This window comes from Gasterosteus aculeatus, chromosome 5 (assembly GCF_964276395.1).
Source record: "Gasterosteus aculeatus chromosome 5, fGasAcu3.hap1.1, whole genome shotgun sequence".
In the NCBI taxonomy this organism is placed as follows: domain Eukaryota; kingdom Metazoa; phylum Chordata; class Actinopteri; order Perciformes; family Gasterosteidae; genus Gasterosteus; species Gasterosteus aculeatus.
The window spans coordinates 9369770-9389848 of NC_135692.1; the positions used below are offsets into that span (position 1 = coordinate 9369770).

Sequence of the window (20079 nt, forward strand, 5' to 3'; positions counted from 1 at the left end):
CTGGAGTTCCTCCGGGTCCACCCGGACATCAGGGCCGTGGGAGCGGAGCCGCACTTCTTCGACCGCAACTACGAGAACGGGCTGGAGTGGTACAGGTGAGGAGCGCGGCGCAGTGGGGTGGATGCGTGCGGGAGGAGAATGAACGCGGCCGTTTGAAGGAGGCAGTGATGGTATAGATGGGTCAGCCAATGTGGTTAAAAAAGAAGAAGTTTTATTTAATTTAGTGTTTACAGAGACGTTTCAAGGGTTTCTTTATTCGTCTCCCAGAAACATTTGCATCGTTAATGTCTCTGGGAGATGAATAGGCTAATTAACTCCAAATTGATTTAAGGAACCTCCATAACAGTATAAAATGTGTGTATATATATATGACATTTTTTTCTTCATGTATTAGCCAGTGAGTGTAGAGTTTATGCCAAACTGAAACTAGATTTACGCGACGTTTGGCTGTGACATAGCTGCCCTTTTTTTCACCTCACATTATTGTACCTTATTAATTAGCATTAGATGATTTAAAGTTATGATCAAAGACGTGTTTGACCGTGCACGTTATTTAAAAAAAGAAGAAGAAGTATTGATCAGTTGTGTCGTTTCGGAGGCTGCGGGGATCGGCCCGTTCCCGCGATGCGCAGTGATCTCTGTTGGACGCGGCGCAACACTGCACCTCCACGCTGACGTGTCTCCGGCGCCTCTGTCCACTTACATTGTGCAATTATTTTATTTTTCCGTGTTCTTTTTTTCTATGTTTAGCATTTTATCAATTGTAAAATCGGATTTATTGGTTCGGTTTGTTCGGGCGTTATGGGAAAGTTCTGTTGGTTTCAGCTTTCAGCTAAAAACTTGACCCCGCAGATATTGTTTATTGCATTTCACTGCAAATCCGCGTGAATTTCTGCGCAACGTGGATGGCACAAATTGCCCAAATTTGACCAATCCCAGTGTGCTCCGAAACGATTCTCAAAACTTTCTTTTATTCTACTTTCCGGGGATCGAAAACAAGTGTTTAAAGCGTCTAAAACGCGTGAATCCTTCTGACCGTTATGTCAAAGGGCTCCACGAGGCGCGAGGAAAAACACAGCGAATAAAACCCGCTCACCGTCCTCAGAGGTCGACAAAACTCACGTTATCCTTTACCTTACCACGACAACGTGTCGATCTAGTGAGCTGCTCGTTTCTTATGTTTATTTTATAAGCAAATAAACGGGCAAAGGTCACGGCCCATAAATCACCTAATTGGCTATTTGAGTTTGAACTCCAAATTGGCAAATTACTTTTATGATAAACTGTCAAACTGTATTTTGCTTTTTTTTTTTAATCAAAGATTTCATCTGGAGTCAAGGCCCATCTGGGATATTGATTAAAAAACAACTTCTAAGTTTGGGACGGGCTCTTTTTCTACACTCTGAATGTGCAAGAACTTGAAGTGGGCCCCCACCCATGGGCGACACTGAATGGGCACAATTCAAACTGAATAATCTTCCTTGATTTGTGTGAAGTTTCCTGCTCTCCCTTTGGTAGAGGCACAGATTTGCTCTTTGGAGTTTGGGATTCTGTTATTTCACTCCCACACGGCAGCGCTTTCCAGCTTTTCTGCGTCTGCTATAGTTTTGTAAGGCAATGAAAGCTAATTCCTTTGGAGACGCATAAAGAAGCCACGGCTGAAGGTTTCATTTATCCAGGGGTGGAATGGAAGCATATTGTCTTAAGCAAAATCTCATTTTACTCCATTTCCTTTTGCTGTCACCAAAAAAATAAAATAATATCTTCAGTCTGACTCACAGAAACAGACTGAGAACTCTTTTTTTTCTTTTTTTAATTCGGCATTAAAAGCAAGAGAAGAGTTTGGATCATTTGTGTGGTATGAGGCATTTCATGCTGCGACTGGATACACAAACAGTGGTGTTTACGGCGGAAAAAAGTCCATCAACGCGTCCTAGAAGTGATCTCTCCCTGTTTTTGTTTTTTTTCCAATCGCTCTTCACCCGCAAAAGATGTTTCAGTGAAACAGCGTGAGCGAAGCAGTCTGACTGCTTCTGCTTCTCGAGCAGGATACAAAGAGATGAACGCTGGAATGTTCCACACAGAGAAAAAAAATAAAAGAAATTGCGTGACATTAGAATAAATTCTCTGGGAATATTATCTGATTGGTTATTTATGGAGGCTGTGTGTGTGTGTGTGTGTGTGTGTGTGTGTGTGTGTGTGTGTGTGTGTGTGTGTGTGTGTGTGTGTGTGTGTGTGTGTGTGATACTTGAGCAACGCACCTCTCCTTCATTGTCCATTTGCACAATCTCTCTGCTGTCCACTATTGTTCCCCCCTCCCCACCCCCCCCCCCCCCAATGGTTGCACATTTTGAGCTGGAATTCCGCCGAGTCAATGCAGCCACAGAAGGGAGCAGAAGCGACCTGGAGGGGGAAGCCATGAATGGAGGTGGCGTTAACAAGTCGCATTGTGGATTTGTGATGCACTTTGACGGTTTTTCATTTGTGCCAAAGACAAACACGCGATTCATGCCTTTGACCGAGGGGGTCCTTGTATCAGGAGGTACACATTTTCACAGTGAGGTCATGCATGAACTGGCCCAGAGGCGCACGCGCACACACACACGCACGCACACACACACACACACACACACACACACACACACACACACAGTGTGACTGGGAGAACAGGGACGCGCCTTTCGTTATTGCTCTTTTTCTATTCGCGCCTGTTTAGTGGTTTTTCGTGGTTTTCTTCAGCATTATACGTTGAGAACCAGCCTTAAGTTTCAGATAACGTCAGCACACTATTGAGTGTAATCATCCTGCTTGGTTCTATGTATTATGTCACACTCGAGTACTATTATGCATCCTGTTGTTGCATGCGTTTATCCTTTGTGTTTTTTTTTTTTTTTTGTCTCCCTGCACAATGACAACAGATGCAAATGCTCTTTAAGCTGCATTCAGTTGCATTACTTATGCAAAACTGACAATGAAATAAGTCAATGAGGAAAATATTATTCTTTTGTGGCAATTAAAGCAACGTTGCAAGCTGAATGTTGCGCCTCTCAAAGCAAGACAAAACATTTAAAGGCAAAGAAACGTTACTAAAACACAGGGGAGAAACTCAACAAACAACAAGAAAGTTGACTTAAAAATTCGTTCAAAATGCAGTATTTTCTTTTGACTGTTTGCACCAAAGCTGGCAACAAAAGGAGCATCACCTGGTTTCACAGTTGCATCTAAGATGATCAAACTTCTTAAAAACAAACAAGAGGCATTTTATTTACTCCTAACTCTTGTTGACTCCTGCATTAACTCGCCCTGTCAGTCTGTCGCTCTCTTGGTGTTTCCATTGAGCCCTATTGGCCACGAAGGGGCTTGGATGTATAAAGACTGTGGTGTGGTTTTGCTGTCGTGGGCTCACAAACACGTGAGTTATTGGTCCTACTGCCGCACGCGTGGTTGTGCTGCTGTTTTTGTAGTGTTGTGTGTTATTTGTTCGCCGTAGAGGGAAACTTTAAGGTGAGATGTTTGTGAGCCGCTCGTTCATAAGGATATAGGATATCCCTTTGAGCACGCACACACACGCACACACACACACACACACACACACACACACACACACACACACACAGCTATGCAATATTCAGTCCTCCTGTGATGTGGTTGGTGATCAAAGGTTGGGCTCCAGTCGCTGTCGGGCGACTGGTGGGACTGAATCCGGCGCCATCTTCCGAGCAGGATGTCTCTCTGGTCAACCTTTGTATCTAGTCGGTGATAAAACACCGTGGAGGTGAACAGACCTGCAAAGTAGCTTATAGCGCCAGACACACACACACACAAACACACACACACAAAAAGAACAAGTGGCGCTTTGTTGAAAAACAGGCTCCCTAAGAAAGAAAAAGAAATCGCTATCAGACACTTGCGGAAGTCTGCGCCGTTTGAAAGCCGCTGTCTAAAGGCCGGTCTGCCCCCCCCCCCCGACTACCCCCCACTTGTGGTAGTTGAGCCGGAGTCAGCCTGCTGCTCCCAGCCATGTCAGGGACAGTTCTGGATGGGTGCACGTCCTTTTATCTGCTCACCACAGGGGTGCTCCTATTTCCATGTAGGTGACCCGTCCACCCTCTGTTGCCACTGACCTCGCCCTCCTTCCTTCCTTCCTTCCTTTTTCTCAATGGACCAAAAAAAAAAAAAAAAAAAGGCCACCTGGTCCTTTGGAGCCCCAGTGAAGGGCATCAAATCGTCCCCGTTCACAAAAAAAAAAAAAAATCTCCGCGCCAGTGTTATTATATATGTTATATGCATACATGGGGATGTTATGTGGAAAGCCGATACGTCTAAAGCGCCGCGACGAGCTCAGCTGCGGTGCCGTCACGAGCCACAAAAGAAGGGAAACGCTCAGGCGGCGTGCGCAAATGTCAGCGTGGCCCCTCCCCTCGGGGGGATAGCCCGTATTGATCGGTCAGGCCTGATTGGAGGTAATGTGCAGAGACGGTGTTAAGGGCCTTTGACTGGGGTCAGACCCGCGTCTGCTCCCCGACGGGGTTCTGTGTGTTGACCATCTGCGGGGCCACAGAAAGCCGCCTGGAACCTACGGGGGCCCCGCCGGGGATGTTACATGTTCCTCATAGAAAACAATAGCGGGACGGCATGGCTCTTGAGCCCACTTTTAAGAATTACGTTCACCAAGGATGATTGCTGCTTGTTTTTGTTTTTTTGTGGCCAAAAATCCGGTTACAGTTCCAGAGAAGACAAAGATGGATCCAGATGACGTGATCCTTTCGGCGCTGCGATCGTTTTTCCCCGATTCCCCCGGAACTCGACCGGGCCCCTCGGGGGGCCGCAGCGGCCGATCGAGCGTCCAGCCGACGGCGGGCCCACGCGCTCGGCTCCAATCCTCTCCCGCCGCGGCCGTCGAAAAGGCCCGTCGGTTTCCGACTGTGCCTCTGTGCTAAACTTCCACTTCGTCGTTCCCAGATGAGCGGATTATTTGTTAACGGCTTCCCGTTCCGCCCCCGTCCCCCCCATCCCCCCCGTCCCCCCCGAGAAGTCGCCTTCAAATCCGTCCCGTTCTCCAGCTGTGCACTCGCTCTGCTGGTGCGTAAGAATAGTGTCACGCGTCCTGCTCGGTCGGTGCGTTCCAGGGCGCGGCCTCTCTGAAAAGGAGCTTTTGGTCAGTGTGGAGAGGGAGGGGGGCAAATAAAAGGCCGCTTTTTATCCCCTAGCTTTTACTAGCGGTTAATTGCAAAAGGGGAGACCTGTGGAGAAGGGAGTGGCAGCACTGGACTGCGCCCCCCCCCCCCCCCCTCCCTTTCCCCCCCGTCTCCCCCACGTCCACGTCGGTAAAGACAATATGGCCGCCACAGACAGGAACCTCCTGGAAAAGGAACCTCATTGTCTCTTCTTTTCTATAGTTGAAAGTCGACAACAATAAAAGATGCTCGTGAAGAAATGTAATATAATATGATAGTATTAGATGAAAAAAAGGAGCCCCCCCCCCCCGCTCCCCTCTGCGCTCCCCCGTGTGGATTAGGCCTCCTTTAACGAGGCGATAATTTGGATGTTGTTCCACATGTCAGAACACAACCAGACATCCTCCCTCCAAAGTTAATGGTCATTCATTGCCGCTGAAATGAACCCTCGTTAGCGCATTTAAAAAGTCCCCCCCCCCCCGGAGAAACACTCTAATACGCTCCTGTTAATCATTCGCTGTTAGAGAAAGCCAGGGAGCTCCTCGCTGCCTTCCCGAAAGGAAAACTTAGCAGTGGAAAAGGTGGAACCTGTGAAGCTTCGCTGGTCCCAGGTATTGAGTCCCTGAGGTGGCCATTAGAGTGTAGCCGCCTCTGGGAAGAGAGGACACACACACACACACACACACACACACAGGGAGCGAGCGAGCGGCTGAGGTCTCCCGAGGTTTCCGTTAGCTTTGGCAGTAAAAGAGCAGAGCCTCATTAGAAGCCCCGAGTTGTCTCCCTGCGCCGCGGCTGCTTGACACTCGTCACTCTCTCCCCATCGAGCGGTCGTCCCCGAAGTGCCGCGCTCCCTCTGAAGGGCCGTAAGAACACTTCAGCGCCGATGCCAAGGCAACCTGGCCAAACGCAACTCGACTCTTCCAATTATTTCTCTCGCCGCGACGAGCACTTTTTCCCTCCCTGGTTGTTTGACTTGATCAGAATCTGGAAACCGCGTGTTGAATGTTTTAGAAGCACAGAAGCGCCACATCGCTATCAAGATGCTCAGTTTGGTGAGAAAAGAAAACAGGATATCCAAAAAATAGCATGAAATTTGGTCAAAAGCTTTAGCTTTAATTAGACTTTCCTTTTCTTTTTTCTATATTATATATATATTTTCAATATTCTCGTGCTTTTCTAAATCTGGGAAAAAAAAGCTGGAGTGAAAAAGCAGAAAACAAACATCCTCTGAAGAGTTGACATTCAGTTTGAATCGAGCTCCTCTCCGCTGCCTCCACAGAACCTCGCGCTGCAGTTGGAGCAGATCTCTCCATGCTGATAGAATATTTGGCACCGCGCTCCACGAGGAACGATGACACACTTCAACCGCCACCGGTGATGTCTGCGTTTAGCGGCCCCGGCGTTCTTAGCGCTAGTTATCTTGTCTTGGCGGGGCTCGCCGATGCGGCGGGAGACAGCGTCTAGGCTCGAATCCAAAGAAAACGGTGGGACAGCCCGAGGAGCTCTGCTGCCACTCTTCCCTTCCCTGGAAGGTGAAGGTTAATTGCCGCGTTGCTCAATTTGGCTAATTGTACGTCGGCTCGGGAGGCCCGGCTGCCTTCGGGAATTTGTAAACCATTAACCTGCGACGACAGCTGCTGTGTGAGCAATCAAAGGGGGGAAAAAAAGAGTAAAGCGAAATAATAATGAGAGTCCAAACGCGCTGAGTGACGTACAGCAGAGAGGAAATCCCCCTCTTTTCAAAAAGGTGCGCAGGCAGCTACAGATGACAGGCAATTCAAACAGGATGCAAAGCCGCTCGCTCCTTGTCTTTCTCTCTGTGAGCGTGTGTGTGTGTGTGTGTGTGTGAGCATCTTGGGAGCGGGGGTGGTGGCATGTAGCCTGTACACGTCCTTCTCCAGTCTGTTTCATCTTTTATTCATCTTTGCTGTAGCTGGATCAAGGAGTCGGGGGCCTCTCGGTGCATGTCAAGTGTCAGGAAATCAGTCAGAATGGCTGATTCTGCTTGCACACACACACACACACACACACACACACACACACACACACACACACACACACACACACACACACGCTCCACCTGCAGCCCTTGATCGTTGCTTCCCTTGTTGTTGTTTTTTTCATCCCGTCACGGTTCATCGGCCCGAGCTGTCAGCAGGTCGCCCCCCCCCCCCCCCCCCCGGACCCTGATGGAGCGCTGGAATGTGTGCGGCGAGCCGCGGCCCAACGCCTTCCGCAAACACGCTGATTAGCGAGCATTACAAGCGCTGAAAACAAACTCTGGGTCGCTTTCCGGAGAGAAGAGCCGCCCGAGTGTCTTCGGCCTGAACGCTGAGGCGGCGTCAGGTGACCCGCGTCGTGTCTCGCGTCGAACAAAGCGGTGGGATGCACCAAACCCCCCCCCCCCCGCAAACCCAGAAACATTCAGCTTCTTTTGAAAGCTGCAGGCCGGCCCACCGTCGCACGTTCATGAGAGGGAAGCGGAGGAGGCCCTTGCTGGTTTCTACCCTCCTCCCGGCTCCTCTGTTTTATTTATACCACATGTCGGTGGACTACTTCGCTTCACTGCGGGGTTATTAACACTCGGTTATTCCCCGCAGCCGTCCTCGGGCCACATGCCGGCCGATGTGGGTCCTGGCCTCGGAAAAACACCCTCCGTGGCTTCTTCGTTTTCCAAGCGTGCCAAATGGCGACAAATATACACAAAAACAGATTTTTCCCGAGCGGTAAAAAAAAAAAAAACAGTAATCACTCACCGAAATGAATAATGTGTACTTGTCAGGCCTCCGTGATGCTGCCCATCACAAGGCAACCACATAAGAGCCGAACGTCTCCGCCTCACTTAAGTAGTTTCAGGATGTCATGGAGGGGGGTCTGTCTGAAAGCTGTGGCTGGGGGGTAATATGCTGTTGGGGTGTCTGACCCCATGTAGTCCATGACATTATATGTGGCGGTTAGTTCTCTATTTATTTATTCTACTTCACTAGTGTCTGATGTTGCCTCCAAAACCAGACTGGGTACGAGTCCAAACCCGGTCTGGAAGGTCTGCGACCGCAAGGCTTGACTCCCTTTCTCTCCCTCTTTCTGTCTTTTTCTCCCTCACTTGCTCACATTCTCTTACACACACACACACACACACACACACACACACACACACACACACACACTCTGTAAGAGACATTATGATAAGAAAATGCTCCACTCTGGCAAAGCGTGACTCCCTGATTCCAGTGAAAAATGACGGATGGGTTTTGCGCCGTTAGGGTTGTTTACCCGGGGGGGGGTCAGTGGATTCCCAGGCTGCTCTGACACAGTGTAAGATCAGGACTCCGGCGCGGGGCTCGGGTGTCAAAGAGTCACTGAGCAAGAAACGAGATGGAAAAGCTTAAAATGGAAGCTGCTGCATGACACTGTGACCCGGGATCCTGTTGTCCCACACTCCCTCCTTCCCCTGTTTGTAGAAGAAAATCTTCTGTAACTTCTTGGACACGTGTGGACTTTAACACCGGTAGCCGGAGCGTTTCGCCTTGAAGAGACGCTTTTCCCCCCTAAAAACATTTAATTTAAGCCGCAAATCACTCTCAATCAATAGAAAATTTCACCAATAAAAAACTAAATAAAACCCCCCTTTTTTAACAGTATTATAACCACACAAATAAAGTTTTTCTCTTTGGGCCGAGATACCTCAATGACACCTTAAAATATAACAACGGCAAACAAGAAGGAATCGTCCACCCAGGGAAAGGAAGGATTAGGAAAGGAATCATTAGCCCCTAAAACTGCATCCAGAGAAACCAGGCCCCAGATACCTGAAGGAGACATTTATCTTTCCAACAGCTCCCCTCCTTAAAACTGCAGCATCCCGCCCGGCCCTGAGTGTGCGATACCAGGCCGGCCTGCATTATTAATCCTTTCAGCAGACCGCTGATTCGGAGGGGGGGCTTCCACTCAGCCACCTTCCCCAGTTTCCAGCGACTCCATTATTCAGTGAAGCCCTTCAATTTGAAACCTCGGGCACGGGGAGGAGTCCTGACAGATGACTCCGATCGGGTCGATGAAGGTGCGCCATCACTCTGGGCTCATGCGGGTATCGATTTTAAAAAAGCGGGGGTGTGAGGGGACGCATGTAAAAGACGCAGGAGACGAATGTTCTTACGTTCCGTTTCGAGCGGAGAGCTCTGGCTCTCCTCAGCCAGGAAATGAACTGTCAAAAAGCTCCAAGCGGCCACATGCTAACACCTGGACTCCCCTCCAAGGGCTTCAAAGAGAGACCAGAAGAGCCGGAGCTCTTCTCCGTCTCTGCATCCATAAACTATCTCCTCCGTTCGTTTTAATTTACAGCCAAAGCCGTGCTCTGTGGTTAAGTATAATGTCAGACTCCAGACAGACACAGTGGAGCGTATTTCAAAATGCTGGGCTTCTGCATGTGCTTAAGTGCTACCTCGGAACTCTTTAGTGAGCCGGCGGCCTCCCTTTTTCGTGGTGTCCATTGTGCGTCTTTGTGCGTCGTCGTGTGTGTTGCATGAACATTTTGCCCTTCTGCGGTTCCATTTCGCAGCATGTAGGCTTCTCCCGCTGCTTCTCTTTACCGCTGACTCGTCTATGGATTCATGCGAGGGACCCTCCGTATCTTCATGTATCATCTTTCATCCAGGCCACTGCGTTTTCCGGCATCGGGGAGAACAACCCTTCCAACGCACCGCCGTGAGAAATGTGTGCCACTTGCACTCGAACCAGCCCGATTCCTCCGGCGTTCAAAGTGTTTGAATCTATAACGCGTCGCGCTGCTCGAGATCTTTATCATCCAATGAGGAAGAAAGATGTTTCTTTGTATTTCCTAGTAAATGCTCCTACGTCCAATCGCAATGGTTCATGTTGAAGGGCTCGGGTGAGAGGCCCTTTTGGAGAAGAAAGAGAGCCTTTCAGTACCTCTGCCCTCGTTTCCTCCCTCTCCGTCTTCCCACTTGTGAAGTGTCACTTTGCTATCGGACCTCGAGGCCCGATTGTCAGCGGGGTCGGGGGTTTGCCGCTGGGATCAATGGGAGAGAGAACGCGGCGAGGAATGACGATGAAAAGGAGTCCCAAGACGTAGAAGTGAGGCCTGCCTGATTCCCCAAAAGCGCATCTGATTTGGTTTGATTATTTTCATTCATTCTGCCTCCTCTGAGAGCTTGTTGTTGATTGTTTAGGGCGCACTGTTGTTTTGGTCGGAGTCACTCCCTCGGGGAGGCAACACGCGCTCCAGGGCCTTCAAGCCCTAGAAACAAGCCGTCTTCATCTTTAAATTCCCACAGCAGTAGAGCCGCGCCCTCCACTCGCCGGTGGATACAAAGTGCCCTTGGATTTGTCTGTATTCAAATGAACAAACCCTAATTTGAGATTCAAATGCAGACAAAAACTTCCCATCCAGACACATGAGGTGATTGAAAACGGAAGATCGAATCCTTTTGAGTTTGACCAAACGAGTCATTTCGTCGGGGACGCTGTCAGCCCGTTACCGTCAAATCAAACGTGACAGGCGGGAGGCAGAAGCCCCAGACAGAAATAACCCCTTTCCTGAGAAACGCGGGCTAAAGGTCCGCTCGTCCGGCTCCCGTTTGACGCTGTCATGTGACGGGGGGGGGGGGCTTCTGCTTTGCGTCTCATCGCTGTTTCTGGCATGTCTCTTAACTTTTGAAATGTTCTCGATAGCCGGAGACGTGCAGCGAGGTCGGAGCCACGGGTCCCCGACCGTTTTTTTGCCTCACGGAAAAGTTCCACGTTGGACAATTGTGTCAAGGGGGACAAGCGCACGTGATCGGGAGAGAGTCCGGCCATTTTACAATAATTGTAGTTTCTCTCTTTGCGGCGCGGCACCGCAAGTGGTCGGCGGATAAAAAGCGACGTGGCATCAAACTGTGTCGTCGGACTGCGGCGTCCTCGGTATGTGAGGGGGACAGATGTTTGCTGAGCACTGTTGGCACACGCGCCACTAAAGAGCTCTCCAAAAGGCTTCTCTCTCTCGAAGGTTGAGAAGGACTCCACTCGGCCCTTGATAAGCACCCCCCTCCGCCTCCCTCCTTCTCCCTCCAAACCCCCCCCCATTCCCCGCCCCGCTGCCCTGACCGCTGCCCTGATCGCCCCGCCGCTCGGGGGGGAACAATGGCTCACTTTCAAAGAAAAAGCAGGAAAAAAGAGGAGCCCGTTGTCACAGGATTGCCTGTTTGCTGACGGGATCTTTAAAAGCAGCACCTCATAAATCAAAAGGGAGCATAATAGCCATTGTTTCTCCAAGAGCTACTTGTCCCACTAAAAATCCCCTCCTATCTTCTCTTTTCTCTCTGCCCGCCTTGTATTTCGCCTCTTTGACCGAGGCGGCGGGTCAAGTCAGAGGTGGAGATTTTTTGTTCCGAGGGCGGGTTGGGGGGTCTCTTCTTGGGAATTTGGTTTCCTCACTGCTTTCTTTCTCCGTCGCTGTCCAACCATCGCCTTTTTTTTTTAATGCTCCTCCAACCCCCCAAACACTTGATTTTTGTGGAGAAAAAAAAAAGAAACCCCTGAGCTTGGATCAGCATAATCTATCACTATGCACATTGTAACTCGGGCCTCCTCCCCATCGCCACGCCGCATTGTCATGTTGAAATCGGATTAGATGGGAAGACATTTGCCTCGTCTGTGTCGGATCTGTATTTTTTTTTTTTTTGTATGTTAGCATAAAGAATAACAAAACGCTCGCAGGAAGTCTCACCGCTGAGCATCGAGAGAAACGGCGTTTTAGTCGAGGGTTTCTTAAGTCGGGGCATAGATTTCCAGTGATTGTGCTCGGGAAGTGTTTCTTTACAGGAATAGTTGGCTGGCGGAAAAGATCCGTCATGCTCGGGCATCAAACAACATGTTGTGGGTTTTTTTTTGTGTGTTGTTATTATTATTTCCAAAGGCTGTCAATGAGCCTGGACACGAGCAATCAGGTGTTAAAGATGTACAAAACGAAATGGATGAATCCAAATGCTACTACGCTGGGAAGCTACACCCCCCCCCCCCATCCCTCGACTGCTTTTGACATGCTGGTGTTATCTCTGCATGTCATCACCCACGATTTGTCGCGCGCACACAAGACACTTGACTTGTTTTGAATAATAAAAACTGACGTTAGATTGCCGGCTTGCTTATTTACGATCCCAGTCGGGGGCTAAATGAGCTTTTGGAGAAATCCTTAGACCCCCCCCTCCCCCCCCCCCCCCCCCTCTCTAAACCCCGTTTACCGCGTTCACCCCTCTGACGTGTCAGCCATAAGGAAGATATTATCATAATTAGATCACTGGCACTGCATTAGGATTAAACAAATCTGCCAACAACATTTCCGCAAGCCTGTTTATTGGTTACCGGCGGTTACCCTGGGCATCTTCCCTCCCCCCCTCTCACCGGTTCGTTCTCACACAGACATGAGCATTGATGAAGAGCATGATGCATGAATTAGCCATGAGCTGGACGGACGTGAACTAGATTCCGGCTTTTAGAGCATATTTCTGCCGGGGGAAGAATGGAGCGCCACAGACCTCTGAGTGTTCAGGATGTGTCCAACGTTGTAGTTTCGACATCTTCCTATCATCATCTACCTTTCTCTCTGCTCTCTGTGGAATTGCACGGCATTTCAATGGGATCGACCCGCAACAGCAAACAATGGTGTATCAGTGCCTTAGCTTTAACTACAAAGGCGAGGCTTGGGCGTACAAAAAGGCCAACGGGACTCTTATCTGCGAGAGCACGGCGACACTGATAAGTGCCTGAGGTTATCTCGTTTCTCCTTCGAGTGCTTTAAACCGCTCGCTTTCAGTTATTGGGTTGTCCGTGTCCCTTCGTCTCTCTCTTCCCATCCAGATTGCACCATAAAAAGCATTTGATCCCGTGCACACATCACACACAAATCTGCATTCAGAGGCCAAAGAGAGGGAAAGGCAATCCTCGCCCCAATATCGGTCAAACCGCTCTTATCGCCTGCACCGTAATCGAGACGCTGCGGTCGGCCACCGAATTGTGAAACCTAACGCCGAGTGAGCAGAGCGCACTCACTTTTCCCTTCAAAACCAGTTGCTCTCAAGTGCCTCTTGATTATATGTCTGCATGTAACGTATCTGCGCGAAGCCCACCAGCCAAAACTAAACACACTCCGGTCGGAAAAAAAAAAAACACCCCTGAACCAGAATCCCTTTGTGAAACAATCCTCATCATCTTTCAGCACCAAAAAATAAATAATTGCTGTTTAGTTGGAGGGGGGGGGGGGGGGGGGTGTGACCGGTGGGTGTGGCTATGCCTCAGTCAGCAAGGGAAATCCAGAGGGCTTTTTCTTTGCTCCAATGGGGTGGGAGGGTTATTTTGATTAAGTCCGACCACTTTGGAACATCACACCCAGCAATGAAGACGGGCTCTGGGACGATGCATCCTCCATAGTGGAATCGACACACAACATAATAGACAATTACAAATGCATTTAAAGGATAATTAGAATGAATACAGTACAGAAATCTATTAATTAAATAAAACCGCAGGTTGGATGCAAATGGGAAGAGAGGGAGCAGAGGGAAGACCCAGTTCCTAATCCCTGATATGGTTAAATTCTGGGTCGGACATGTTTGGGAATTCCTGTAAATGTTTCCCTTTGTTGAATTATGTAGTAAACAAAAGTTCTATGTTTTCCGTCAGAGGTGAGATATCTTATGAGTGAGTGAGCATGTTGATGTTGGAGAGCTTCCTGCACCCATACTGCTCCATAATAAGGATAAACAGGCTCAGTGAGTCATTGATTACAGAACAACTGTAACTGAACAACCCCATCAACTTGATTACATTATGCGCGGTGTTGCTCCGACCCGCTTCCTAACCTCTTTTTGTGCCTTTTTTTTTTCCTCTCAGGGAGCTGATGCCCAAAACTCTGGAGGGCCAGATCACCATGGAGAAAACCCCCAGCTACTTTGTGACCAGAGAGGCTCCGGCCCGGATAGCCGCCATGTCCCGGGACACCAAGCTGATCGTGGTGGTGAGGGACCCCGTCACCAGGGCCATCTCGGACTACACGCAGACGCTGTCCAAGAAGCCCGACATTCCCTCCTTCGAGAGCCTCACCTTCAAAAACAGGACTACGGGGCTCATCGACACGTCGTGGAGCGCCGTGCAGATCGGCATCTACGCCAAGCACCTGGACAACTGGCTGCAGTACTTCCCCATGGAGCAGATCCTGTTTGTGAGCGGCGAGCGGCTGATCAGCGACCCGGCCGGAGAGCTGGGCCGCGTGCAGGACTTCCTGGGCCTCAAGAGGATCATCACGGACAAACACTTTTACTTCAACCAGACCAAGGGTTTCCCGTGCCTCAAGAAAGCCGAGGGCAGCAGCAAGCCCCACTGCCTGGGCAAAACCAAAGGGCGGACCCACCCCAACATCGACCCCGAGGTGGTGCAGAGGCTACGGGACTTCTACAGGCCCTTCAACATGAAGTTCTACCAGATGACTGGACATAACTTTGGTTGGGATTGATGGGAACATCATGAAAGACCCCCAAAAAACAAACAAAAAAATTGTCAGTTGGTCAACAAGTTATTTTTTTTCTCTTCTGTAATTCAATGGCAAGATGCGGAGATATTGCTATATATATGTAAAATGTACAGAAATCTATTTTATAATAATTTATTTTTATTTCAAAGCAATTAATTCACTAAGCTGCCTAACCATATTTGTACATAACATCTGGCCCACATGTTGTTTCTAACATTCCTCCTTTTAATCCTCAATTCTCTCACCTCCCTGTAAAGCGGATTCATTGGTGCTTCGAAATGCAGATAATCAGCGGTGACTGAAAAGTTGGTGGAAAATATAAAAGCACCACATTACGGGTACCGAGTGCTCACGCAGAAGCGGACAACACCTTTCCACGTGCATCCTCATGCTTATATGCATCATACCTTCATCCTTTTCAAACCCACTTATTGTCAGTACGATTCGTCTGTAGCGTGTTTCACTGCAATCCAATTTGCCTGCACTTGGCTGCAGGTCTCATGTCCCTTTCCACTCAATAACAGTTAGATCAATAGGCCTAATTGATCCTCATTGTGTCACTCATGCTTAAAGCAAACAGCTGCCCTTTCATTCTCAGTGCTCCTGCTGCCTGCTCTAATGAATGACCCATCCATCAAACGGTAAATCCTGTCCCGGACCACATAAGGGCCCATGTTAACATTATGCTAATCGGGTAAAGGTAACTGGCAGATCGATCGGGCCTCCGCTCTCTGACTCCCCATTAGAAGCGGCGTTGGCTGAGAGCCAGGCTCCGCTCAGTTCAAAGGTCACACAAAGTCTCAATCCCATTTCCCTGAGAGGCATTTGATTTGCCGAGCCGAGCAAATCCGGCGCAGCGCCTTGGTTCCACTTAAAAATAAATAAATAAATAACACATCTTTGGGTGAGGCAGAGGCGGCGTACCCGTCAGGAATCCAGCATAAAGGTAGAAAAAAGAAAAAAAAGATGGCAACAACTTGGCTTAACTGCAATAGCGCTTCTTCAAGCAGGTCCACCAGGCCCCATCTCCAATCCCAGACTAAAGACATCAAAGGAAGAGGAAAGGTTTTTGTGATGCCCTCGCAAAACGGCAAGAATTGCCTCAGGCGGCGCGCCGGTGGGGCAGAGGGGGGGGGGGGGGGGGGGGCAGGGATCAGTGTCTAACCTCTCCGGTGTTGTAAGGAAACCTCATGTGCCATCTTCCATGGCCTATATACTTTATGCCTTATTCACTCACACCTTTACCCCCCCTCGCCCCCCCCAACCGTTTCACGCAGCATGAGTTGCTATATTCGACCCCCCTCCCTCCCTCCTTCCCTACACCAGCTCTTTGTTTTTGTCTTTCTACTTGAATTCTTGATATGCAAGAGGGACAGAGCGCGTGGTTATCATTCTTTGGTGTGCAGCAGCAGGCCCGTATAGAAGGGAGGCGGCCCCGCTAGGCTACGCTAAGCCACACTATGCTATGCTATGCATGCTCAATGTTGTCGCCATCATCAAAATGCAGGGATAATGGGAAGGGATTATTAGCATCCAGAGGAGCGCTGTATGTGTTTAAGCAGGGTCAAGACTGAATGTACACAAACTGCCCTCCCACTAAAAGACCCCGGCGTCCATTTCCAAGGTCAGATTGTCACTCTGTTACAGTCTAAAGTCACATTTGATTGTGATTCTCTTGTTTTCAAGTTAGGAAAATGCTGTGCCTCTTTAAATAGCCAACACAACACAGTTCGCCCACTCTTGTCATGAACCTATTTCACATATTTTCCAGTTGAAACCAGCTGCCTGGTTTAGCCTCCAACCAATGTTTGGGATGAGGGGAGATGGAGGCTTGCTGTAGTGCCATTCTTTACTTTCACCAAGTTCGAGCAATGATACTGCGAGTGAGAATTTATGGAGAGAAAGCCTTCACTCCCTTTTCTTCTTAGTGCAATTTTGTATTATTAAAAAGAAAGCATTTATGATGACCTCTCTCAGCAAGCTGTCATATTCTGGAAGGAAAGTCTGACATTTCCACTGTAATTAATGGAGAACTGCATTTGAATTCCAGTCAAGTTCATGTAATTGAGGAGAATATATGAAAGAAAAAAAAAACTACTTGCACTCATGGGTTTACTCGTGTTGCTGCATCGGTTATGGTTGAGTTTTATTCAACCTGCTTTGAGATCTAAAAATGTTACAACTGTTTGTTTTACCCACATATAATATTTAGACTAGCAGATCTGTATGTACAAAAGTGAAATGACATGTAAATCAAGTATTTTGTGGTATGTACATCAAAGGAATTAATTTTACACAATGCAAAAGCAAAATGAAACAAATGTTTCTAGATGATTAAATACTGAACATTTAAAATATTTCTTTGTATGAATAAATAAATAAAAAAGTATATATTTTACCAAAAATCCTCTTGTGCCTGACTTTTATTTCGTTTATTCTCATTTTTTGTGCTACTTAAAGCTTTGCAATATTTATTTTGGGTTAAAAAGTTTCATTACATCATGTTTTGAAAGAAAAAAAACATTTAATGCAAGTCAGATCCAGACCCTTTACAGTATATATATATAACAACAGGAAATATGATCTATGATTATTAGATGTATTAAATATGTTAAAATGCAAGAATACCAAAGTGGGCATACTGGGTCTGGATGTGATCACCACATTCACAAATCCTCTCATCTGCATCTGGTTCAGTAGAGGACACAACTATCATGAAACCTGGGTCAATTAAACCAAAACCATTCACATGGCCGAATACTTGTAGAAATTGAGAAATCGTGTTCTGACCTTTAATTGAGTGACACCTGGCAGGAGCCCCGCCCACTGCAAGCTGAAGCTGCATGGCTGCTGAATGCCTGTTTTGACTCTCAGCTGCAAGGAGCAAAAGAAAGGTGCTTTTGACCCGGATTCCCTTCAGCTGGCGGCCTCAAAGGTGAACTTGAAGACGGGCTTGTGCTTCACCAAACCAAAGTAAGCTAACTAAGTGCTAACTGCCATCTGCTTGTGCTCACATGCATCTTTAGATTTGTGTTGGCAGGAAGTTAACGCTGGCTGTGTCTGTATGTGCACAGTCTGTGTGAATCAACTATTTTCTTTAGTGGGTAAGCTTGTTATTTTTTTGTTGCTGTTTGGCATATTGTGCAACATTAATGTGTTTTTGATTAAAGCGCTAAATTAGGATTAAACATTTGGCAGCACGCAACAATGCAACATGCAATGTGTCAACTGCTGTTTATATTTGCCAACAGCATTGCCAATGTTTGCCAACATTGTGCAGTTCATTTTCACTTCAGACCTTATTTGATGCTTCCTCGCGGTCAATACATGTGTGACTGAGTCACATGAGTAGACTGTGTGTGTGTGTGTGTGTGTGTGTGTGTGTGTGTGTGTGTGTGTGTGTGTGTGTGTGTGTGAAAGCTGGCCTTCGGTGGAGCGGTTACGCAAAAAACAATCTGGCTAATTTTGAGTTTTTCAGTTTCCTGCTCAGCGTGCACTGTGGTTACAGCAGTGGGGGGTCTGTGAGGTTTCAGGTGACCTAAAGCTGTGTGGGAGGTTTGGTTGCTGGTGGTGGTGGGTCTGCTTATCGGAAATGCCCCACCCGCACCCCCATTACCCACACCCCGACTCCCTGTAAAAGCTGCCTATGTTTCCTCCTGGCGCATAATGAGATACACCTCCAGGGCTGTTTATTTACAAGCCTCTGAAACACCTCCATGTAGCAACAGGGCGCCCATTCACAGTATCTGAGGGGACGTCTTGACGAACATGTCAGCGGACAGGGGTGTCGACAGCCGCGACAAATTGGGGCAAAGTTTTCATGGCTAGCAATTGAAATGTATGTATCCCAACAGAGATAAATTCGGTGGACTAGTCTCTCATTCAAAACTTTACTCACCAGAAAATGTTTCCGCTTTGAAACAGATTTGCAAATCAGTTTTCTCAACAAAATAAAGATTTCTGCTGTGTGTTAATCAACAATAGTGTCAGAATATTTGCGTTTCATTATTTCTGTGCAGCGATTTTAAATATGTTTAAAGTATTTTCCTTCTACCACGTGACGTGTGGACTGATCCTGACTTTATTAGTTATTATTAGCTCTGAACCATTGTTTTCTCTCCTGGGTATATATGCTCTATATCCGACTGACGCGTCCCGCTCCCTGCCTGTGTGTTCCCTTTTTTAAGGTTACACAAAGAAAATCAACAAAAGTTCCCTGCTGCTCCAACACAACATGAGGCTTATATAAATGGAAGACAGAAGTGTGTACTGTAACTAATACGCAACAATACACTGTATTTGTAAGTCACATTCACTTTACTTTTATGGAATAGCATATTTTATAATGCAATTAAACCTCCCATCTACATTTTTCCAACTGCCAAGGAAGAAGTGGGCGGAAATTAGGGCAACGTAGCAGAAATCCCCACAGCATGCATGCTGTGCTGTAGTAGCAAATAAAAAGGTGGGTAAACCATTTCCTTCCTGTCAGACAGACATCCTAATTGAATAAAAACAAAATGAATACGCACTCATTAAAGTATGAGTGGTATTACAAATAAGAACCCTCTATTATCCAAAAATATAAACTACATTTCCAACTTGAATTATTCTAAAAGCAGCGTGTATACATTTAGATTAACGTTGTACCTGTGCCAACATGCCAGCCGTGTTTCCACGGGAGAGACTTGAGAGTCTTCTCTCTCCAACGACTCAAAATGCAGATGTCCAAACAAGCCGCAGATGTGGCTGAGGCAGTTTGAAATGTTGTCTAATAGCGGGAAGGGTACGCCGGTGGCACCGCGTCCCCGCCGAGCCAGTTGCCAGCGGCCATTTATGACAGCACAATATGATCCGGTGCAAACGGAGCTATCGGCCAGCATGCATGCCCGCCCCCCCACACGCAAGTCGCCTCTCATCACGACATCATCGTTGAGTCTGGAACGGGATAATTGCTCAGCTGGAGCACTGACAGACACACACACACACACACACACACACTGGAGAGGAATACAAACAGGATGTGGTGTGAATGACGATAAAAAGACCGGGGGAACAAAAAAAAAAAGCAGCATAACCGCCAGTCTTGGCGGGTTGAAGTGGCGCCCGTTCCCTTGGCGGGCGCCCAGCTTGCGGGAGCCACCTGTATTAGCTCGTGGCTAACCTGATTAACCTGTCCATGGAGCAGACACACGCGGATGCGGGGAACGATGGATTCCTGGGCCGGCGGCCAAGCGAGTCATCTTGAGGAAAATGGTTTTGTGTAATTAACGGCTTCGCCGGAATGACAGCGGGTAATTGTAGCGTTTGCAGATGATGTCTTGTTGTCGTCGCGGCAGCCTCCCGGGATGTTATGTTGTGCGGGCGGCCAGG

At 48.0% G+C, this 20079-nt stretch overlaps 1 protein-coding gene across 1 annotated transcript in view; it reads left to right on the forward strand.

Annotated features, from left to right (window-relative positions):
• The window catches only part of hs3st3b1b (heparan sulfate (glucosamine) 3-O-sulfotransferase 3B1b), a 17907-nt gene extending 796 nt beyond the window's left edge, over positions 1-17111 (forward strand). The window contains exons 1-2 of the mRNA XM_040176974.2: positions 1-95; positions 14070-17111. The exon at positions 1-95 is cut by the window's left edge and continues 796 nt beyond it. Coding sequence (XP_040032908.1) covers positions 1-95; positions 14070-14688 — 714 coding nt within the window. The 3' untranslated portion in view covers positions 14689-17111. The remainder of the gene's footprint in view (positions 96-14069) is intronic.
• Positions 17112-20079: the final 2968 nt, after the last annotated feature.